General features: G+C 41.7%; 2 protein-coding genes across 6 annotated transcripts in view; one reads left to right on the top strand and one right to left on the bottom strand.

Moving 5' to 3' along the window:
* Window positions 1–464: 464 nt before the first annotated feature.
* DCTN5 (dynactin subunit 5) lies at window positions 465–20,744 on the bottom strand. Its single transcript, XM_081297774.1, has 6 exons — window positions 20,589–20,744; window positions 19,391–19,459; window positions 12,107–12,225; window positions 9,586–9,697; window positions 4,053–4,155; window positions 465–1,388 (listed from the first exon to the last, which is right to left on the bottom strand). The coding sequence occupies exons 1-6, from the start codon at window positions 20,634–20,636 to the stop codon at window positions 1,291–1,293; spliced, it is 549 nt and encodes a 182-aa protein (XP_081153900.1). The 5' UTR covers window positions 20,637–20,744; the 3' UTR covers window positions 465–1,290.
* PALB2 (partner and localizer of BRCA2) overlaps window positions 20,743–24,435 on the top strand; it is a 27,802-nt gene continuing 24,109 nt past the window's right edge. For all 5 annotated transcript variants that reach the window (XR_014022481.1, XM_081297769.1, XM_081297768.1 and 2 more), the window contains exons 1-3: window positions 20,743–21,053; window positions 23,091–23,150; window positions 23,268–23,367. Coding sequence is in view for 4 of the 5 variants with exons in the window: in XM_081297769.1 (XP_081153895.1) it covers window positions 21,006–21,053; window positions 23,091–23,150; window positions 23,268–23,367 (208 nt within the window). In the remaining variant the exon portion in view is untranslated. The remainder of the gene's footprint in view (window positions 21,054–23,090; window positions 23,151–23,267; window positions 23,368–24,435) is intronic.

Here is a 24,435-nt window from a genome sequence, read left to right as displayed (position 1 = left end):
AAATAAGTGAGCCAATGAATACAAAGATGGTGACCTGACACCAGGCACATGGTGAAGAGCCTGGGGAACAGCAGCAGCCATGGCTGGGAGTGGAGCATGCTCACCCTCAAACAACTCATCTATGTGTACATCTTTTAATGCACAAACACACAAAACATGACAAACCAGAAGGGAGTTTTAATAGAATTAGCGGAGATGATTACATAAGGCTCTTTCTGCAAACCCCACAACTGGAAGGTAGGTCAAGCTGGCTCCTACTGGGTTCTGACTTCCAGGCTGAGCCAATCTGTCCTATTCACCTTCAGCAGGCCAGAGTCCCGAGGAGGCCAACCTTCTCAGCTCCTCACTCTAAACCTCCTTTCTAAGCCAAGAGGTCAGAGCAGGACCAGGAAGGGTGGTGCGACTGGCCAGAGGAGATGGTAAGAATACCGCTGGCCGTGTCGCTCCTTGGGCTCTGTTGCATACATATGACCTGTGAGGTTTTAGGCAAATACGGGGTGGGTTGAATGGTTCTAGATCAGAGAGCAAGTGTTCACAAATGCTTTGTTTTCAATGAAATCAGACAAATACTTTGAGGCAAGGAGTGACTACCTGACTAATCCATTTACATGGGAGACTAAAACCTGGAACTTGGCAAATACAAACTGTGGGGTGCTAAGGACTTCTCTTATAGGGAAAGCCAAAGGCCCTGGAACAGAATGCTAGAAAGTCTTTTATTAACCACCTCGGGACAGTAATTTGGGGAAGAGACACACTAACCACCAACAGGCAACAGGAATTAGGGCTCAGAAGTCACACTTTCTCCAGGATTATGAGCAATTGTGGCCACTGGTCAAACACGTCAGCAGCAACAAAGCTGAGCATTCTCTGAGTGGGGTGCTGTGAGGGGGCGTGGCCATGAGCAGCACACCTGCCTGTTACCTCCACCCTGGGGGAGTGCTGTGCCCTGCAGGCCCCTCTCAGCCTGGATCTAGCCATCCACGGGACCACGGTGCTGGGAGTGTTGCAGAGTTAGGAAGGTCAACTCTGTGTTCCACAGATAATGGGATGAAGTGACGGTTGACAGATAAGGTGTGAGACAGCATGTGGAGCCGACTCCTCCAGATGTTCTCTTATTAAATTCTTAAGAGCTTAGAGCCGTGAAGTATTGAAACATTCTCAATTTAAAAAAATAAAATAAAATAAAGGAGGAAGTGTCAAACACGCACAAGCTCCTGGAGATGCTGACGCTCACTTCGTCCCCAAGTTCATCTTAGAGCTCAAACAAATTCAAGACATGAAGCAGAAACACTAGACTTGTGTCAGGGGCAAAAACTTCTGGTAGTAGCTCTTGGTGACGTCAATCATCAGCTCTTGAGTACATTCTGGAAGCTCCCCTGAGAAGAGTCCTGAGGAAAGAGAGACCTGGTCAACCAAGGGGAGCCAGGGAGGCCTACAGCCTACAGGAGACCTTTCTTTCAATTTTATCTAAATACTAGGTTTTCCAAATCTTCAGTACTGACAGTATTCCACTGATCATATCTTCTAAATGATATGAATTTGTGAATGCGTGGAAGCAACTATACAGTTCTCCAAACAAAGAACCAGCCCAGGTAGACGGAGATAGGACATGAGTGCAAGATCCCAAGAATTAGAGCATTGCTGATTATTTCAGAGGCTGTTCCAGACCAGGACTTGCCCACTCCCAGGATTCTGGTGTCACTCCCACTGAGCCAGCCTTACTCTTGTCCTTGAGGTAAGAAACTATCCTGTCTGCAATGAAACTAAACCCCAAACCTAACGACAGCAGACACAGATAAATCAAGGAAGGGAGGACCACAGAAGGGTCCTCCACAGAAAGACATCCAGTAATCACAGGCAGGAACTTGCAGGCACTACACTCAGACAACTGTCTTAAAGGGCACTTTAGAAACAGCAAAACTTTCAACATTCATATCCTGTGGTATGACAATCTAAATTATTGTTATTATTATTCTCTCTCTTTTTTTTAAATAATGGGATTGAAACCAGGGTCACTCCGTACTGAGCTACATCCCTAGACCTTTTTATTTTGAGACAGAGTCTCACTAAGTTGCCTAGTCTGGCTTTGCAAGGAGAATCGGTCTTTCTTCAAAAACATACAGATATCACATCAAAATTCCAATTTTTAACTCCTCATACAACATCAGATGATCTGATCAGGCCTGCAGGAAGCAGCTGACAGGCTATGACATCCACCATTTGCTTTGTCTGTCTGGCTCCTGCAGGCACCTGAGTTCTCGGCTCCTGACTCTCATCCTTTCTGGCCGATTTCCCTTTCATTTTGTCCCATGACTCGGTTATATCATGTGCTGCTCTCCAAAAACATGCCAGTTTTCCTGCAACCCTGTGGCTCTGGATTGAAAGATGAAGACAGCCAACAGCGTATCCAGATGGTGGACATTTATCTGTGAAACTACATAAAAGAAACGAGAAGTCCTGACACAGTGCAAACAGAACCAACTCTATCTCTATAAGGGTCTTAAGGGACAGTCAAGGCTTCCCCACTAATCAGCCTGGACATGAGGCCAACCCACCCTCTCTGACTGTTTCCTCGTTTATGCAGAGACCTTTAAGTTCCCATGCAGAAATCCTTCATGAGAAGCTGGATATGGTAGCATATGTCTGTAATTCCAGCTACTCTGGAGGCTGAGGCAAGCAGATTGAAAGTTTAAGGCCAGCCTGGGCAACTTGGTGTGACCCTGTCTCAAAATGTCAAATAAAATAAAATGGGTTGGGCTGTAGTTCAGTGGTAGGGCATTTCAAAACCAGTGTTTATTATTTAAATTTGAAGTACCAACCAATGCTTCCCTGTCTTCTGTCATCAAAGTTCAATGACAGTAAGAAGCTGGTGCTAAGGAACTTGAATAAGTTTTAAAAGATTAAGATCTTTCTCTGCCAATATCCTTTTCAACTCAGATCAGATGCATGTCAGGTAAACAGTGGGATTCCAATATGGAGAGAATTACTAAAAAAAAGTCTCGTTCCTTCTCAGCAAAAGCAGAGAAGCGTGACACAGAATGGCCAACTGCCCTCCCCAGAGAAACTGAGTGATGATTTTGTACATCGTTGAAATTCATAATCAATGATCTGAGTGATGAGATTTTTTTTAATTGGAAAAGCAATTAAAACCACCCAGTGGAAGGTATCAAGTACGGTCACATGTCTCTCTTCATACCATACTGCATCTTTCAATCTGTGACGTGTCTCTGTATATGCTGTGTGACTTGGTGACTGCACAAGTCAACATGGGGAACAGAGACTGTCTTGGGTGGCAGGTGTCCGGGGGTTTTCTTCTTCCTTCTGCTTTTTAGTGTCTTCAGAGTTTTCTGGAATGAGCAGGGATTTTGTTTCCTCACGTCTATAATTTGGAACTTTGAGCTCATGAGGGGCTCAGGAGGTCATGCATTTGCTCCTCTCTGGCATCTCAAGAATATTACTGGTCTTACACCATGCTTTAGGCTAACTTCTCAGTTTTAGGATTTCTCAGTCATTCAGGAAGTATAAATTCAAATTTCCAGCCAATGTGAGAGTAAGCCCATTGTCAAAATTCTCTAAAAAGAAACTTCTTTTTCCAGCCAGAGTCCAGGCCACAAAAGAAATGTATTTTCCATGTCCTGGTGGCAGATTCGTTCTATATCACTCTTTGCCTGAAGGAAACCCTTTCAGGGTTATTGGAGGATCTCTCTGCATTATAGGTCCAAGGCTTTCTCCCCTCGCCCACCCTGAGTATCATGTCCTAGACCTCCCTGTTATGAAGACAGCATCAACCTCTGTAATCTCACAACTTGGGTTTAGTTTTCTCTTCATTTTTCATCCTTGACAATCTCCTTATTTTCTTGTGAACCCAATTATGCATTTAAGAAAGAGAAGTTTGACATATTTTAGATAGCATTTTGAGGTACTAGAAGATTTTTAAGTTTGCTATGTCAACATATTATCAAAGACAGAAACTGCATGCATTACTTTTGGGATGGAAAAATAAAATTAAGCTTTAAAGAGGTTAAAATAAAAATAATCAACACCAAGGTTACCTGGGCAGCCTGAGAAGACGGTGAATGGTGGGACCACGGTTTCTGGAGGTAACACTGTGTTGTCAAGAATTTTGCAGCAGTCTTTCAACACACATCTGCGCCCCTGAAATTAAAATTTTTTATTACTAGGAAACAGGTCAGGAAATGGCAGTAAAGATTATCTAGTCAGCTGTGTAGAAGGCGACTCTATATTTTCTCCATTCATGATATTGTGTAATAGCCAGGGACAGGAACAAGAGGGTGAGTTGCAACTGCCTGCTTTACATGGGACCTGAGAAGAAAGGAGTGTGTGTGTGTGTGTGTGTGTGTGTACATTTGGGGGGAAGAGTTGTATGCCAGGGACAGTGCATGTCATCTAGGCATTAGAGACTATGCAAACTTTGGTCTTCAAAAACTTCTGTTTAGCTGGGGTTGTGGCTCGGTGGTAGAGTGCTTGCCTAGCACGTGTGAGGCACTGGGTTCAATTCTCAGCATCACATGTAAACAAATGAATAAAGGTCCATCAATAACTAATAAACATTAAAAAAAAGACTTCTGTTTAATTTTCTCTTTGACTTGATTTGGTGGGCATCTGTTGTTTGCTCCCTTTTCTCCTGATAACAGAATCTATATTTTCTTTGGGAGCCACCCTCTTCCCATCTCAGTCTATGCACTTCAGCCCACGTGCCAAACTCCAAGTTCCAAGACAATGACTGATTAGGGAACTGGTCTATCAGCCAGCTAAGTCCAGTGAACCTCAACCTCAGCACTTGAGCTGGGACTAATGGGAATAGAAGTGCTTTCCTCTGGGGCTTCCTGTGGACAGATGGAAGCCAAGAACAGCCATCTTATTTCCATGAATGAAGAACCTGCTCGAGGACTAATTCTCCTGGCATCAATAATTGAACCCGGGCTGGAGATGTGGCTCAAGTGGTAGCGCGCTCGCCTGGCATGCGTGCGGCCCGGGTTCGATCCTCAGCACCACATACCAACAAAGATGTTGTGTCCGCCGAGAACTAAAAAATAAATATTAAAAATTCTCTCTCTCTCTCCTCTCTCACTCTCTCTTAAAAAAAAAAAAATAATTGAACCCTTGGAACCATCCGGGCACAAAATTAGGATCTACTTCTATATTCTTCATTTATATTAGGCTAATGCATTAGGTTTTGCATCTACCAGTTTTAGGCTTGTTTGTGTGCTCTTCTGTCAATTCCTCCTGGAAAAGTCTTGACAAACTCATTTGTACAGGAAGTTATTCTTTCATTTGTTCTCCCATGGGCAAGTGACAGCTGAGTGTTTGGGATGAACTTTATGCTTCATTTTATCCATTGCTGACATTTTTCAATTCTGCCATTATCCACAGCATTTTGAGGGCAAGAAGGAGACTCAGGTGTTTAGTGGGATAAGAGCAGCTTGTGTATACAGTTCAAGGCTGTACCTTTGATTACTTACTGAATAAAAGTCATGCTCCCCATAAGCTGTGTTTACATCACCAAGGCACATAAACTCGTTTGTGTTCTCATTAGAAAATCTGACACAGTGGAATGCCCAAGAGTGTGGAAATCTTAAAAATACCAGGATAATGCTAACCTATCCAGACTTCAGATTTTATCAAACATTATGAAAGACACCTTTGATTTGGTCATGTCCAAATATTTCCCATTTATTAAATATCCAAATCAAAATTTTTTTAAAGCTCCAAGGTCTGAATTCCTTATGTGGCTGATTAAGCTGCTCCAGCCGGAGGGACAGTGGCATTGGCAATACTTGGCAACATCCTCAACTCTAAAGCAAGTTATAAGCATAGCTCTTCACGCTTCCTTGGAAAGTTATTTCCTGTGACTTATCTGCTAGTGCCAATTTCAAAGACATAGCAACTGGCTCTCTCCCCTGATGATCCCAAATTAACATTAATTCTAAGACTTTTGTCATGGCTAAGCTCCTAATAATTCAGACTAAGCACATGGGGTGCTAAGTGGAAAAGAACAGCATAAAGCACGGTATGTCCCACAGTGAGATCCATGACAAAAGGGCCCTGAACAGTGGGAAGGATGGCCTGAGGCATCTGCTGTGTTCCCACCAGGTGGCCTGAGGCACCTGCTGTGTTCTCTAGTTGGCCACTCTGCCCACTTAGAGAAATAATGCTTTACTGGGCTTCAGAAGTATTCTCGAAGCCACATGAAACATGCAGGTACTTCTTAGGCATGACTGGACTGGTAACAGCTGAAAAGCTAAACTACTTTTTTTTTTTTTTGGCAGCACTGGGGATTAAACCCAGGATCTCGGGCATACAACCCACATTCCAGCTCTTTCTTCCTTTGAAACATTTTAAGAAGGTACTCTATGTTGTACAAACTGGTCTGGAACTTGCAATTCTCCTGCCTCAGCCCCTTGAGTAGCTGGGATTACAGGCGTGCAACACCATGCCCAGCGGGAACCACTTCTTTATTCTTCACTGGAGAATTTCCAAGGAAGAATCAAGAGCTGTAACCATGTTGCTCGTGTGACAGCTTCTGAGGCATTTCTGAGTCTTGGTTTCCTCGCCCATGAAATAATGTAAAACCCAACCTACAGGAATGTTGTCAATATAAGAGACAGTAAATATAACACTCACAGGACAATAACAGTGCTTATTAATGCTGCTTGTTAAATTTTTCCTTCAGGCATCTGAGTAATTCTGATTAATACCTATAGTTTTGCACATCAAAGCAATGGTTAGATATCACAGGGGACACTCCAGGAAGGAGCTGTGTGTCATGCGGACAGTTAGACTCTAAAAGAGCTCCCACTGCTCTGAGATTCTAGAATTCTAGCAATCTTTTTCCTGAGATTATCTAAGAACCTGCCAAAGCAAGTCTGCGGATATTAACAATGACTAGGCCATAAGCGGATATACTGTAAAGTGGTGCAAAAAGCAGAGCATCTGGCGATAAGCCTAGCACTCCCTAAGCATTAGAAACAGAATCTGCATCTTGACCTTTCAGACACTTTGCTCTGGGAATAGATGACAGGACTAGGTCACTATGGTAATGTTTTTACTTTGTCAAAGAAAACATCAGAAAAATCCAGCTGTGGCTTGGAATGTTAGCTGTTGGCAAACAGGGTGAGTGGAGAGGACAGATTTTATTATCACCCTTTCACTCTTACTTTTGTAATTTCTATACAATAGCCACATATTTATAGGACACAGTAGGATACTTTGTGTATATAAATGTGTACTAATTAAATCATTTTATCTCCTTATCATTACTTTGGGGGTTTTTTTTGTTTGTTTGTTTGTTTTTTGGTGCTGGGGATTAAACCCAGGGGTGCTTTACCACTGAGATACATCCCCAGTCCTTTTATTTTCATTTATTTATTTATTGGAACTTGAACTCAGGCTACTAAATCATTGAGGCACAACCCCCAGCCCAAAAGGGTCTTTTTTTTTTTTTTTTAATGTGAGACAGGGTCTTGCTAAGTTTCTTAGGGCCTTGCTAAATTGCTGAGGCTGGCCTTGAACTTTCGATCCTCCTGCCTCAGGCTCCCAAGTCTCTGGGGTTACAGGTGTGTGCCACCACACCACCCAGGGCTCCTATCACTTCTTTACACACGTGGAGGTTTCAAACTTCTCTCTTCAAGTTCTTCCTAAAAGGGCTGGGGATGTGGCTCAAGTGGTAGCGCGCTCGCCTGGCATGCGTGCGGCCCGGGTTCGATCCTCAGCACCACATACCAACAAAGATGTTGTGTCCACCGAAAACTAAAACATAAATAAAAAAAAGATTCTCTCTCTCTCTCTTTAAAAAAAAAAAAAAAAAAAAAAAGTCCTTCCTAAAATACACAATAAGTCATCTTGAACTATAGTCACCTTATTGTGTTTCAGAACACAAGAACTTATTCCTTACTATATTTTAGGATGCATTACCCACCCTCTCTCCTCTCACCCTCCCTCCCTTTCCCACCCCCTAGCAGTCCCTATTCTCCTCTCTCCTATTTGGAGATCAACTCCGTCTCCCCCACTTTTTTCAAGGTCAAGCTGAACCAAGACTTTCTGTGTCTCACACACACTGGGCAATTCCTCTGCAGATGAATGCTGGGCAAAACGCCCATGCCCTGGATCTGCACTGGTCAGGCTGGGTGCTTTTTGCAGCAACATGGTTCTCCATTGCACTGTCCCCCTTTGCTGGGCCCTCGTGGCTTCTGCAGTTTGAACTGCATGGTTTCTACCAGTTGGTTTTTTTTCTTTTGGTTCTGGGGAATGAACCCAGGTGTACTTTAATACTCAGTTCATCCCCAGACCTTTTTATTTTGAGAAACACTAAATCACTGCAGCTGGCCTTGAACTTGTGATCCTCCTGCCTCAGCTTTCAAAGTCCCTGGGATTACAGGTATGCACCACTTTGGCTTTCGCAAGTTTTTTTTGTTTTTGTTCTGTTTTTTTGAAACTTTACAGTTTGAATTTTATCCAGGGCAGAGAGCTGACTCTGTATCATGGGAAACAACCATCAAAAACATGAAGATGGCCGGGTGCAGTGGCACACACCGGTAATCCCAGCTGCTTGGGAGGCCGAGACAGGAGGATTACGAGTTAAAAGCCAGCCCCAGCAAAAGCTAGGTGCTAAGCAATTCAGTAAGACCCTGTCTCTACATAAAATAGGGCTGGGGATGTGGCTCAGTGGTTAAGTGCCCCCAAGTTCAATCCCCAATATAAAAAAAAAACAAAAACAAACAAACAAACAAAAAACCATGAAGATGGTCTTCAGTTTTCCTAGACTCTATTCTAAGACATACATCTAAAATGTAGGAAACATTTTCCCTAAACATTAAGGCAGATAGGCTCTGGTCATTAATATTCTCACCAATTATGTTCTTAGAATCCCCAAAAGAAATCAAGTTTTTCACCTATGAAATAGCAAGAAATCCAGACCTTGGCTGGGTGAAATAAACCAACCAACACTTTTTCTCCCTGTGGACCAGGGTCCTACAGGTGCTGCTGAGCAGGGAGCCAATTTGTACCCTGCACTACCTGCAGGTCCCCTAGCATGATGTCATTATGTCATCTGGTGACTCCAACCCTTTTACATGTCATTCCCTTTTTTTGACTGTCCAAGCTCCCCTTGTCTTCTGTGCCAATTTCTACCTGCCCTTCAGATCCCTTGTCCCCCACTAGGCTATAAGCTCCTTGATTTTTAAAGCAACCAGTAGATTATGTGGCAGCACAGCTAATCATATTGCTGCATTTAAATCCTAGATCTACCACTTACTGTAACATCTCAGGTCCTCGGTCTTCTCATCTGCAAATAGGGATAATACCAGTACCTAAACACCCTTGGATGATTGAAAGAATTAAGTGAGTGACTAAAGGAAGAGTTTAACACCTCATGTCAGAGGTTCTATAAGGTTAGGCATTGTTATTAATGCCTAGAAAAAATTCCAAATCCAGTAAGGAAGACCCAACCTCGGGAAGACTAGAAACTACTACTACCCTGCTTGGTCACAGAAGCAGATTCCCACTGACCTAAGGGATGGAGGCAGAGGGACAAAGCTGCTTAGTTGGCTGAGTCACCATACTCACAATCACACAGTTCTTGCCAACGTGAACGTAAGAACCAATCTGAGCTGCGTTGACCACACAATCTTCCTCGATAAAGACATGGTCCCCGATATGTAAGGGAAAGAATGCAACACTAGAGAAGGAAAAGAAGATGACAAAGAAAGGTCAAGGCAACGTGCTTTGGTTCAAGGTTTATAGAACTACTGATCATAACCTCAACTTCATCGTGTCTCCATGAGACTGTTCTAAGCATCCCCAGGCCATAAAACTCTACCACGTTGAAGATGACGAATGCAGGTGAGACTAGTAGCTCAAGATCAGAAATGCTGGGCCAAAGAAATGTGTAAGGAAACAGCATGGCAAAAGAAGCAAGATCCTCAAAGTTAAAAGAGCAGACAGGAAGGGAGGGGGAAAGCGCTGGGGACTGGTACTGGGCAATCTATATTGTTATATTGTGTGCAGGTACAAATATGTAACAACAAATCTCGTCATTCTGTACAACTATAAGGCACCAATAAAAAATGTGGAAAAAAATAAAAGAGCAGGCACCAAATAAAAATGAATGTTCACTCATTTCTGCTTCCTTTGACAATGGCTGCTGATGACGTTTTTAGTAATCTGCCCTATGTTTCAGGGGACTGATATCAGGTTCATGCACTATAACTTTTAATCTCCAAGATTCTTAAAATCACCATATTTACTCAGTGCCTATTATGTGCCAGATAGTGAGGATATATGGTAAGCAAAAGACACAATCCTGTCCATGAGGAGTTTACAGTCAAGAGAATAAGTAAGACTGAAGTAACTGACTAAACAAATAATTAGTTACAACTGTGTAAGTGCTACAGAGACACAATACCAAGTTCTGAGAATATGTAACAAGGAAAAGTATGTAACTTTGCCCAACCTATGGTTGGGGAAAGCTGAATTGAAAGTAACAGTTGAGCCAAGACCTGAAGGAGGAATGGCAGTCAGCAGGCTCTCTCTAGACTTCCGACCTCATTTCCATTTGTCAGGATTCCTCAAGTGTCATTAACCCTGATCTGTGATCATATTTATGGGATCATATTTTAAATACTTGGCCCAGAACGGATATAAAGTAGCTATCTGCTTACTAGCCTTTTCCAGCCCTGTGTCACATTGTCAGAAAAATTTTGTCAAGAGCTAGTAGCTATCCTCCATGACTCACAATTCATTTAAATCTTTGTTAATTCATTATTATTTTTAGTCCTTACCCCTATGCAACAAGGAAATCCTTGATCTCATCAAACTCTAGCAGAGCAGCAGTCACCATAGGAGTCCCCAAAAGGAAACCACAGAGCTTTCTGGTCCTCTTACCCTGCCCCCCCACCCTTAGTTCATTCTGAGCTAATGGGTGAATATTTTCACGTGAATGATTTATAATGGCTCCTTAACCCAATTCCTGCGTGGAGCCCAGAGTTCAATGTCATTATAGGAAATATGGGTTTACTCCTGCAGGACCTACTCCTAGGTGTTACTGTTAAGGTAGGTGCTCCTTTCTCTTTCCTTCTCTAACTTCTGCCACCTGTGACACAGCATCACATTATATGACAGCTATCACATTCTAATATCGTATTATATAGTAGTTGTTTATATAACTGTTTCTACCTCTAGATTTTGAGAACTTTGAGGCAGAAACTCTATTTTATCTATCTTTATATAACCAGCTTTATAACCCAATGGCTGGTATAGGAATGGTGCTCAATAAATGCAGGCTGAGTTACTGGATGAAATATAGGTGGTGCCATAAGTCAGAACCAGGAAAGCAATCAGCCACGGAGGAGAGATGCAAAGAGAACACCATACCCTGGTTGGTCTTTCTGCTCTGTCTAGGTCCTTTCTTGGACTGTCCTTAATCCTACTGAGGGATCGGGTCAATCCTAACTTGGCCCCACCCTCAGCTATTTGGACCAGGGGTAGGTACTTCACTCAAACTGAGCTAACCACAATCTTTATCCCAGGAATTTAGAAATAAGATATAAGATCTCTAGTTGACACATGTTGGGAGCTTAAAAAGAGAAGTGATAAGCAAGGGGTCGAGGCAGTATGGTAGTCTCCAAGAGCAAACGGGCCAGATGCAGCCAATCAGACAGAGAAGAAAGGGGGGATGGAGAGAGAGGACAGAAAAGAACAAACAGCATCATCTTGAAGACAGAGAGGAGAGATAGGACAGGTGTGCTGACTGCTGCTGGCTTTCCAGCCGCAGGCTCTAGGCCCTTGTGAGGCCTGGCTCCTTTTTCTCCTCTTAGGTAGAAGACTCTTAGGTCCTGTCAAATACGCCTCTGTATGTTAAAGCACAACATCCTTTGCTTTGCCAGCTTAAGTGGATTTTGTTTCTGGAATTGGTTAGCATCAGCCAAATTAAAACCACAACCACAAGAGATGTGTTCATTACAGCAAACTCTTACTCAGTGCCCCAAATAGGACAGACCCGCTCCCCACACCATAACTCAACACAAGAACACCACCACCACCACCAGCATCTTGCCCAAGACTGAACCAAGATAATTCAATGACATACCCTTTGCTGAATTTCTTGAATGGTGGCCTTATGACACTACGACTTTTCACAACACAATGGCGTCCAACTCTTACGTTTGCCAGATCCCCTCGGATGATACAGTCATTCATTATGATGGTCTATAAAACAAAGCACATTTAAAAAAATTACCAACATAACCTAAAACAATAAAATGCAAAACCTAACAATTTGAAAAAACAAAACCAAACTAAGCCAAAACAAACAAACAAAAAACCAGGGCACTGAGAGTTATGCTATGATCTACTGCATCAAATGTTCTGTCACAAGCAGTAAGGAGTTCTTATGACACTGACTGCAGAATGACACTGGGATATTCCCAGTATATCACAAACTTTGCCCTAGTCCACCATGAACAGGACTCAGTGAACTCAACGTTTATTGAGAATGCCTACAGGAGAGCACGTGCACCTGTCTTTCTGAATTCACACAGGCCCACCCCACCCCGCCCAAGCCTTGGCTGCCTGCTCAGTGATCGTCCTGGCTGCTCCCACTTTTTTCTTATCTCCCAACACTATTGACTACCTCCAACTCATGCTCCCAGAGGCGGACCCACTGAAGTCCTGCCCAGCTCCCAATTTCAGAACTCAGACTAAGTGCTACAACGCATGGAGTAAAATCTGGCTTCCCCTGATATTGAGTGGAGAGGCTGAACAACACACCTAGAAATCTAACCTATGGGGATTAATGCTCCATATTTGGCACACAGTAGACATTCTCAAGGGCCCAAGCCATGCCAAATTCCACGTGTGAACACAGAAGCTTAGGCTTTTCATAGGAGACTGATGAAATCTATAAGGAAATGATGAAATACTTTAAACACAGAATTCAGAGAACTCCCTTTTCATTTGAGAAATATTACCCTGGGGCTGGGGATGTAACTTAGTGGTGGAGTACTTGCCCAACATGTACAAGGTCCTGGGTAAAATCCCCAGCATTGCCAAAAAACAAATAAACAAGAATTACTCTGGAAGTAGTCTGGAGTCTACAGGTGAGAGTGGAGGAAAAGTGACCCTTTAGATGACTAGAGCAGATCAAGGCAAAAATAGACAACGGGCCTTATTTAAGGTAATAGCTATGTATAAGGAAAGGAGATATAAACAGGAAGTCAATGATTTGGAGGGAGAAGAGGATAAAGGCCACATTAAACAATCCCTTGTATATATAATAATAAGCTATCTTGAGATACTGGAGAGACTGAATATGGGCTGAGGATTAGATGGCACAGATTGGGTATCTCTTATCTAAATGCTTGGGACCAGAAGAGTTGTGAATGTTTTGGATTTAGGAATATTTGCATAGACTTCACCAGCTGAGCACTGAAATTTGAAAATCCAAAATCTGAAAGCTCTGAAATCTGTTCACAATCTCTTTTAAACATTCAAAAAGTTTCAGATTTCAGAGGAATTAAGGTTTGGGATTTTTAGACTAAGGATGTGCAACCTATCATAGGAAAGTGTTGGGGTTTTAATTTTAAAATTACAATAGTAGCACTCTACACATTTTTAAGCCTTTAAATATTAGTGGTATACATTAAAGCATTTACAAATAAAATGCTCAACAGTTTGTAATTTGCTTTAAAATATTCCAGCCTCTTCAACCTGACCCTAGTCAAACAAGGTCTGGATTTAGTGAGTATAGAGATGAAACCCAAACATAAGAATATTGCAAACTGGGGCTGTGGTTATGGCTCAGTGGTGGAGCGCTTGCCTAGCATGCGTTAGGCGCTGGGTTCGATCCTCAGCACCACATAAAAATAAAATGAAGATATTGTGTCCACCTAAAACTAAATAAATAAACAAATAAATATTAAAAAAAGAATATTGCAAACTGTAGAAGCTGGTGAACAAATGCATGAGAATTCAATATGCTCTCCTTACTTTTGTACATATCTTTAAAAGTTCTATAACAACACTGTTCAGCTATATAAAAAAATGAAATAATAATCTATTAAAATATGCACAAAAAGGTAAGTAAACTATATCATAAGTGGTAAAAGAAAGTTGGCAAGAGGGACTCAATTCCTGATTTCTCACAAGGAGTGAAATGAGAACTAGACATCAGGTTCAAAATAGAAGCAAAGCCAGGCAAGGTGGCACACACCTGTGATCCCAGCAGCTCAGCAGGCTGAGACAGGAGGCTGAGACAGCCTCAGCAACTGAGGGAGGCTCTAAGCAACTTAGTGAGACCCTGTCTCAAAATTAAAAATAAAAAGGCTTGAGTGTGGTACAGTGAGTAAGCACTCCTGGGTTCAATCTCTGCTACCAAAGAGACAGAGTGGGGAGGGGTCAATCTCTGCTACCAAGGGGGGGGGGGGCACAAGATGATGTTCAAATGAAAGCAGGTGGATATAAGGATCTACAGAGAAGAAAGTGATATCAAAACAAACAGTTTATTAAAATAAACAGTAGAAAAGGCAGAAGTAGCAAGTTGGAAGTTTAAGTACTGCACCTGCAAATCTGTTTTATCTGGTCGACACAACATTTTTAAAAAAATCTTTTAAATTAGATGTTATTATTTGATTAATGGGACATTTCATTTAAAACACTCAGATTTCCAATTTCCAATGTCTTTTGGGGAAAAAAATCAGAAGCTCCGGAACAGTAACCTCAGCTATCATTCAAGCCTCCAACTCACCAGGCCCTACTTCTCCCTACTATTTTGTTTTGGTATTTGTTTTTGTGGTGCTGGGGATTGAAACCAGGGCTTCACACATGCTGGGCAAGCCTCCACCACTGACACTGGCCTGCCTCACTTTCCACTGTTCACACTCTATCCTCTTTACCCAAGTGACCATTCTCTCACCCTGCAGGCTCTATCACATCTGATATAAAGGAAAACAGACATGCCGGGCACAGTAGCACACACCAGTAATCCCAGCAGCTCAGGAGGCTGAGACAGGAGGATCACAGGTTCAAAGCCAGCCTCAGCAACAGTGAGGAGCTAAGCAACTCTCTGAGACCCTGTCTTTAAATAAAATACAAAATAGGGCTGGGGATGTGGCTCAGTGGGCAGTGTCCCTCAATGTTCAATCCCTGGTACCTCCCCACAAAAAAATATACTTGACAAAGTTTTGAAATGGAGAGAGGCTGGAAATATGAATGGATTGTTTACAAAAGCAAAAATTAGTAACAATGTAACTATTCACCAACAGGAGACTGATTAAGTAGAACTGAACACAGTATGAAAATGCACACACCAATGAATCTTACAAATGGAAGCTGAGAACTATGGTACTTCGTGTGATTTTAGTGTTTCCTACTATCATTATTATAACTGAGTATAAAAATGTAAGTCATAGGAAACCTAATAAAGTTAAACAATATGTATTATTTAAGGACAAATATGTATGTGGTCAATTTCTTTAATATAATATCAATATAATTTAGTAAGTCAGAAAATTCAGGATAGCAGTTTCCTTTTGGAGGGAGGCAGAAGAAAGAGATGGGGGGGAACAAAATGTTAGCATGCATGATTATACTTTGATTATGTTTCAGTTCTTCAGTTGGGTGGTAGATTCATAGGTGTAGATTTTTTTTTTTTTTTTTGGTATCAGGGATTGAACCCAGGGCACTCTACCACTGCACACCCTCAGTCCTTTTGACTTTTTATTTTGAGATAGAGTCTCACTAAGTTACTTGGGCCTCACTAAGTTGCTGAGGCTGGTCTTGAACTTTCAATCCTCCTGCCTCAATTTCCCAAGCCACTAGAATTAAAGGCACAATTAAAAATTAAAAATTTAACACACTGGGCAATTCTTACGTTTTGTGACATGATGTCACACATACTCTTTTGTGTATGGCAAAAAAAAATTACCAAATAAAATATCTTTTTTTTTTTTTTTTTTTAAAGAGGGGCCCTGGGGATATAGCTCAGTTGGTAGAGTGTTTGCCTCGCTTCTCGCATGCACAAGGTCCTGGGTTTGATCCACAGCACCACACACACACACACACACATACACAAAAAGGGTACCTCCATAGCCAAAACAATCAAGTTGGAGGACTTTTAATTCCTGGTTAAAATATACTACAGAAAATTTAAAAACAAAAACTTATTACAAGCTTACAGCAACTAAAACAATGTAATACTAAGAATAGACATATAGACTGACCACAAAAAATTGAAGAAATCTAGAAACAAACTCAAACTGTATGACCAACAGATTTTCTAGAAGAGTGCCAAGACTATCTGGTACAGTGGCCCATGCCTGCAATCCCAAAGACTCAGGAGACTGAGGCAGATTTAAGTCCAGCCCCTATAACTTAGTGAGATTCTGTCTCAAAATAAGGAAACTAGAAAGGGTCAGGAATGTAGCTCAGTGGTAGAGCACACTAGGTTCAGTTCCCAGTACCACACACACACCCAAAAGAGTGCTAAGACCTTTCAATAAGAAAAGAATAGTGTCTTCAACCAATGGGTTGAGACAACTGTATTTCTATATCCAAAAGAATTAAGATGGACCCCCCCACACACCTTACACTCTATACAAAAATTAACTCAAAATGGACAACCAGTTGTGATAAAACTATAAATCTCTTAGAAGAAAACAACAGTAAAACTTCATGCTCTAGATTTGGCAATGGATTCTTAAATATGACACCAAAAACATGAGCAACAAAAGAAAAAGTAGATAAACTGGACTTCACCAAAATTAAAAACTGTTAGCTGGGTGTGGTGGCACCTGCCTATAATCCCCACTTCCTGGGAGGCTGAAGCAGGAGAATCATGAGTTTGAGGCCAGCCTCAGCAACTTAACAAGGTCTGCAGTAAGTTAGTGAGACCCTGTCTCAAAACAAAAAAAGGGGCTGGGGATATAGCTCAGTTGGTAGAGTGCTTGCCTTGCATACACAAGGCCCTGGGTTCAATCCCCAGCACCAAAAAAAAAAAAGTGGGGGGGGGATGTGGTTCAGTACCTTTGAGTTCAATCCCCACTACTCCCCCCCACCAAAAAGAAAAAAAAACATGTTAAGACTTTTATCAAAGAACATTGTCAAGGACACAAATATAAAGAAAACTCCTACAATTCAACAACAAAAAAACAAGACAAAAAATTTTTTTTTAAATATTTGGTTTTTTATGGGGCTGGCGATGTGGCTCAAGCGGTAGCGCGCTCGCCTAGCGTGCGTGCGGCCCGGGTTCGATCCTCAGCACCACATACAAACGAAGATGTTGTGTCCGCCGAGAACTAAGAAAAAATAAATAAATGTTAAAATTCTCTCTCTCTCTGTCCCCCTCTCTCTCACTCTCTCTTAAAAAAAAAAATTTTTTTTTTGGTTTTTTAGAAGTAGTTGGACACAATACCTTTATTTTATTTACTTATTTTTATTTGGTGCAAGATCGAACCCAGGGCCTCACACATGCTAGACAAGCACTCTACTACTGAGCCACAACCCCAGCCCCAACAACACAATTTTTTAAATGAGCAAAGGACCGAACAGACTTTTCTCTAAAAACATATATACAAATGGCCAATGAGCACATGAAAATACATTCAACATCAGTAATCATATGGGAAACACAAAACCAAAATGAGATACTACCTCCTACCCAATGGAATGGCTATCATTCAAAAACCAGAAAATAACAAGTGTTGGTGAGGACATGCGTGGAGAAATCAGAATCCTGTACATTGGTAGTAGGAATGTAAGATGGTACAGCCACTGTGAAAAGCAGTTAAGCAATTTCTCAAAAAAATTAAACATAGAATCACCCCTTGACCTTGCAATTCCTCTCCTAGATACACACACCAAACAGCTGAAGCTAGGTCTCAAAAGATACTTGTACACCAATGTTTACTGCAGCATTATTCACAACAGCCAAAAGGGAGAAACAACCCAGTGTCACCCAGAGACAAATGGATAAACAAAATGTGGAATATACATTCAATGGAATATTATTCAGATATGAAAAGGGAAAAGATTCTGAGGTGATACAACATAGATAAACCTTGAAAAGATTATGCTAAGTGAAATAATCCAGTCCAAAAGGATTCTATCATATAAATTATCTAGAACAGGGAAATTCTTAGAGACAAAAAGTAGATTAAGTGGCTAGGGGGCAACAGTTCAGTAGTACACCTCATGTTTAGCATATGTGAGACTCAGTTCAATCCCCGCATTAAAAAAAAAAAAAGAAAGAAAGTAGATTGAGTATACTGAGGTTACCAAAGACTGGGGAGTGGGAAGAATGAGGAGTTAGTCCTTAAAGGGTGCAGAGTTTCTATCTGGGGAGATAAACAAAAGTTTTGGAAATAGATAATGATGATGGGATTGTACAACATCATGAATATAATTAATTATATTCATTAATTATATACTTAAAAATAAATAAAATGGGGCTAAGAATGAAAGGTAGTTAAGCTCAGTGGTAGAGTACTTGACTAGCATGCATGAGGCCCTGGTTTTGATTCCCAGCACAGCAAAATAAATAAATAATAAAAATGGTTAGGATGGCTATTTTTTAATATCTATTTCATCACAAGAAAATAATTCTTCCCTACAGTAACAGAAAATGCTTCAGAATTAGCTTAGAGATTTCCAAAAAACCTTCACACATTTGCTAATGAGTCAGAGGGAATAAGCTGAATTTTCTAATTCTCTGCAGGAACAGTATGTCTAAGCAGGAATTACTAAACTCTATTTTCCATTAAATCTCATAATATAGTGGGTTTTTATTTTGAAACAGCAAGTAACATGGTCTCTTGCTCTGTCACCAGCATTTCACAGACATTAAAAACATTAATTTTATGTTTCAGTTAACATTCAACTATTAATTATCATTAATCAGATAATTTGGCAAGTTTTACTTTAGTTTCTACCTTAAAATGTTTTATTGCCTATTTATGTTTTGTGTCCAGTGGTTTAGGGCACACTACAATATTGTACAATAATTTTGATTCTGAGTACCACTGTATTATTTTCTGGCATAAAAGAAAAAGGGTTTTCTGTTGCTTTCTTTTACTGAAACTTTTTTGCATTCAATAAAGTCAAATCTGGGGGCTGGGGTTGCAGCTCAGTGGTAGAGTGCTCACTTCTCATGTGGGGCACTGGGTTCGATCCTCAGCACCACATAAAAAATAAATTCTGTCTACAAACAAAAAAATACATATATTTTAAAAAATTTAAAAAATCAAATCTGGAGAAAAAAAGAGAACTGAAAATGTACAACAACAAACAGGAGATGTTGCAACATTTTGTCTATCTTGCTAACATGATAATCAGTGGAAAGAAAGCAAGGTGTACATCCTGGAGCAGAATTGTCCCTTACCTTGCCATTGAGAACGATGTTCTGGCTTCCACACAACACTGACTGGCGACTAACTTTGTTCCCAGATGCCTAAAAGGAAACATAAAATGGGGTAAGCCAGCTGCAATAGCAAACCTGTAATCCCAGACACCCAAAAGGTGGAGGAAGGAGGATTGAAAATTCCAGGCCAGCTTAGCTGTGTCAAAAAGGGGGGAGGATTAGGTGTGTAGCTCAGTGATGAAGACCATCGGCAAGGTTCAGTCCTCGGAACCAAACAAAACCAGACCACCCAGAGTGAGGAAACTGAGAGGGTTTCTGGGCTTACAGATTCCACCAAGTAAACTCACTGGAGTGGGGCATGGTGACCTGTGCCTATAGTCCCAGATACTTGGGAGACTGAGGCAGGAGGATTGCTTGAATTGAGGAGTCCTGGACCAGCCTGGGCAACATAGTGTGACCCCTGTCTCAACAATAAAAGAAAGCAAGAAAGGAAAAGGCTCATATTGCACAGTATGGAGTGCAGTCTAAAATGGAATGAAAGGGGCTGGGGATGTGGCTCAAGCGGTAGCCCGCTCGCCTGGCATGCGTGCGGCCCGGTTCGATCCTCAGCACCACATACCAACAAAGATGTTGTGTCCCCCGAGAACTAAAAAATAAATATTAAAAAAAATTCTTTCTCTCTCTCTCTCTCTCTCTCTCTTAAAAAAAAATTTAAAAATAAATAAATAAAATAAAATGGAATGAAAATTCAGGGTACCAAAAAAGCTAGAATGGATTAGCTACCTAAAGATTCAGCGAATGGATCAATAATCTGTACTTCTGTAGCTTAGTGACATCAGACAGAAAGGAGGATTCGAGTCCCAATTTCATACTTCAGTTTTAGAATCCTATAACGAGGATAACGACTTTGCCATTATCATAGAGCTATCAGAAAGCACAGAAAACCAAAATAACAGTCACATGGTCACTTGCTCTGTCAACAGCATTTCAAAGACATCATGTGTTGACCATAAAGAATAGAATCAATGCACACAGCCCAAACCAGCCATGCACAGACTAAATAACAGAATCAGATGACACCCGAAGCGACACTAGGTAACAAGCGACAAACTGCCAAAGAGACCCAGGGTGGGTGGGGCAGGGATAGGATGCGACTGCCCGCCAGGCCTCAAAGGGACCCAGTCTTAGGAAGCGGAGGGCAGATGTCCAAACAGCGTACCGTCTCGATGTACTCGGACTTGTTGTAGAGGAGCTCGCCCAACTCCATGGCCGCCACCGCCTCTGGGCACCTCCGGAGCGCGTCAAAGCCCGGCGGTCAATCGGAGACTCCGGCTACTTCCGGCTGCTCCTCCACTTCCGCTCTCCTGGGGACTCGGGTCTCATTGACAGCTCGGCTCTCCTCTAGACGACCCCGCGCTGTTGCTCGGCAATCCCGGGTTGCGCACGCGCAGGCCGAGAGGTGTGTTTTTATTGGCCGGAATTGAGGGCGCGCGCTGAGCTCGCGTGGGCCAGCTGATCCTGTGCTGAGGGGATCCCGGCTCCCTATTCCTTCCCAGGGCGCCTCCTGGACCTAGGTCCAACTGGGTCCCCGCGTCCGCAGGGCCGGGGCTGCTGTTTTCGCTCGGCCTCCAGCTCAATGGAAGAGCCTTCCGGGAAGCCCCTCAGCTGTGCGGAGAAGGAAAAGGTGCCACGGGCGTGGGGAGGGCTGACGCGGGACTCTGACCCGCTGCCTAGGACTTTCGGCCTGGTCTGGTTTCCTCCCCTGTCCGAGGCAGCAGCCTCCACGGATCCACTCTTCTGTTAGGGTTGAGGGGGCACCGGAAGTGAGAGTGTGGAGGGCCGGCGCGGTGCTCACGTGGTGGCGTTTAAACAAGATAAATTTTCTTTACAGTAGCAATGCATAAATACAAAGTGCAGAGCTTCGGGGATAAAGCTTGAGTCCCCCTGGACATCCTTCCTCCTCCCCACGCCCACATCTGAATCTGGATTTCCTGCACCCCACGCCTGTGTACATCCAGATCTGTGTGTGTGTGTGTGTGTGTGTGGTGGTAGGAGCCACCAAAATGTCATATGTACTTATTAAGGAGGAGAATGTTCATAAGTGCATGATCTGAATGGTTCTGCAAGTTCTGTTTTTGCCCATTTTTAATATCCATGTTAGGACATGTTCACTTACCTTATTATTATTTTTTTAATATTTTTAGTTATAGATGGACACAATGCATTTATTTTGTTTATTTAGTTTTACATGGTGCTGGGGATCGAACCCAGGGCCTCACACGTGCTAGGCAAGTGCTCTACCAGTGAGCTACAACCTCAGCCCCTCACTTACCTTATTTAAAAGAAAAAAAAAAAAAAGTTCTGTGAGGATGGTGTAGTTTGGAAGTGACCTTGTTTCTTTAAATATTAATCTGCTTAGAGGCTTCTAGCTTGTTTCCAGGTTCTTGTGCTGCTGTTAACTTGATTGCATCTCCTGCTAACTGTGCTAAAAGTGTACTAAACTCACTCACATTAACTCATCAGTCTTCTTAGCCTTGCTTAACTGCTCTTGGAGGTGAAAAGATAATTTACAAGTAAACAAGATAACTCCCAGCACTTGATAAGGTTGGTGCAAAGCAGGGTGGCATAGAGAGCTAAGTGCATCAACTAGAGCCCTGCTACTTAAGTTTAAATGGTGCCATTTATAAACTACATGATCTTGGAAGGATGAGTGCCTTTAAAATTCCTAGAAAGCAGAAAAAAAAAAGTGGTTTTGCAGCTCAGAATCCTTTGAACCACCAAAGCCAGAGAGACAAAGAGAACCCAGACTTTTAGAGAATGATAATTTGACTCAGCAATTTTTTTATTTAATGGATCTCTGTTGAATATCTACTGTGTGACTGTCTGGGAATTCCACATTCTATGTGCTCCTCAAATAACTTATCCCATCCCACCATGCAGCTTTCACATTTGTGGTTCTTGCTGTCCAGAATATCTGTCCCCTTGATCTTCCCAAAGCTGACTTCCTCAATCAGGGCAAGTCAGTTAGTTGAAATGGTGTTCCTCAGTAATGCCTCCCTAACCATTTTTATCACCCAGTTTATCTAGGTACTTATTACCCTGTGAAATCTTATCTGTTTTCTTGTATATTATCTGTACCCTTAACTGAATGTAAATTGCATTGACCACTCTATCTCTAGCACTTGAGATAACTGATACCCACTGACACTAGTGGGTATCAGTTATATTCCAGGTGCTAGAGATACCTGGACCATTAGCAGACAAGAGAATGATTGTTGAATGACTATAGGGTGACAGCTCCTGCCACTTTCAAGAATCTCATGGGAGTGGGGAGAAAAGAATCAGAATTAAACAGACAACATAGTTGGTACTGTAAATACTGTGATAAGGGTAGCACAGAGAGGAATGGAGTGCCTAATCTGGATTTGGAGAAGAACTTGAAGTCTATCCCAGGAAAGTAAAAATCTAAGCTGAGGCTTAAAGGAATTAGGATGAATTAGCAAAAGGGGGACATGCTCTGGGTGAAAGAAACAGTTTGTGCAAAGATTCTAAGAGTAAAGAGCTTGGTGCTTTTGAGAGCTGAGAGTAGATTTATGTGGGCCAGACCCACTCCCTCCCTGCGTCTTGCTGAGAAACCCCACTGAGCACCACCGACCCCTGATAGGCACTGTGTCTCCATCTTTCCACTGCTCAGCATTGTTGGTGTTTTTTCTTCTTCCAGTTGAAGGAAAAATTAGCATTCTTGAAAAGGGAATACAGCAAGACATTGGCCCGCCTTCAGGTAGGTGAATCGTATTCTCTCAGATAAAGGTGTAGTACAAAATATATCAAAACAGTTCTCAACGGTAATGAAGCATTAAAAAGAAGGTATTTCTTGAGCTGCTTTTGTTTTCTCCAGCGTGCCCAAAGAGCTGAGAAGGTTAAGAATTCTGTTAAGAAAATAGCAGAACAGGATTGCTCGCTCCAGCAGGAAATCTCATCACAGCTAAACCACTCAGGTAAATCCAGCCTACTTATTTATACTTGTTTTACTATAATTTTCCAGGAACATTAAGCTATCCTTTCCCACAGCTAGCAGATAAGAAGCAATATATTTTACCATAAAATTCAAGCAATAAACTATATTTGAGTTGAAATGTTTATTTAGTTTTCGTTCCCTCCTCAATGTTTTTAATTTTTTTTTTTTTTTTTTTTTTTATAGGATTCTTTTTTTTTTTTAAGAGAGAGTGAGAGAGGAGAGAGAGAGAGAGAGAGAGAGAGAGAGAGAGAGAGAATTTTTAATATTTATTTTTTAGTTCTCGGCGGACACAACATCTTTGTTGGTATGTGGTGCTGAGGATCGAACCCGGGCCCCACGCATGCCAGGCGAGCGCGCTACCACTTGAGCCACATCCCCAGCCCTCCCTCCTCAATGTTGAAAAACCAATTTCACGTTTAAATATTAGAAGGATTTTTTTTTAATAAAACTTAACTTTTTTTTTTTTTGGCTAGGGATCAAACCCAGAGCCTCCTTGCATTTGCTAGACAAGGTGGAGTGTACTTCAGTGATAGAGTGCCTTTTAATTGTACAAATCAGTGGTTCTTTACATATCCACAAATACTGCGAAAACTGTAATCACTTAAGTCAAGAACATTTTCTTTTTTTTTTTTCCAAGAACATTTTCATCACCCCAAAAAGAAACCCTGTACCCATTGTCAGCCCTCCCTACTCCTTCCTAGTCCCAATCCCTGGGAATTAATCTGCTTCTGTCTCTGAATTTGCCTACCCCAGAAATTCCGTGGAAATGGAATTTTTTAAATATGTGGGTTTTTTTCTTTAATATATATTTTTTAGTTGTAAGTGGATCCAATATCTTTATTTTATTTTTATGTGGTGCTGAGGATCAAACCCAGTGCCTCATGCATGCATTTCTACCACTGAGCTACAGACCCAGCCCTGACATGTGGGATTTTATATTTGGCTTCTTTTACTTAATGTTTTCAGTGTGCATCCATCCATACATTTATCCTTGTTTCTGTCAGTACTTTGTTCCTTTAACAGCTGATTAGTATTCCATTGAATATGT

Source organism: Spermophilus citellus (assembly GCF_964194105.1).
Source record: "Spermophilus citellus genome assembly, chromosome: 6".
In the NCBI taxonomy this organism is placed as follows: domain Eukaryota; kingdom Metazoa; phylum Chordata; class Mammalia; order Rodentia; family Sciuridae; genus Spermophilus; species Spermophilus citellus.
This window is presented reverse-complemented; position numbering and strand designations above follow the sequence as displayed.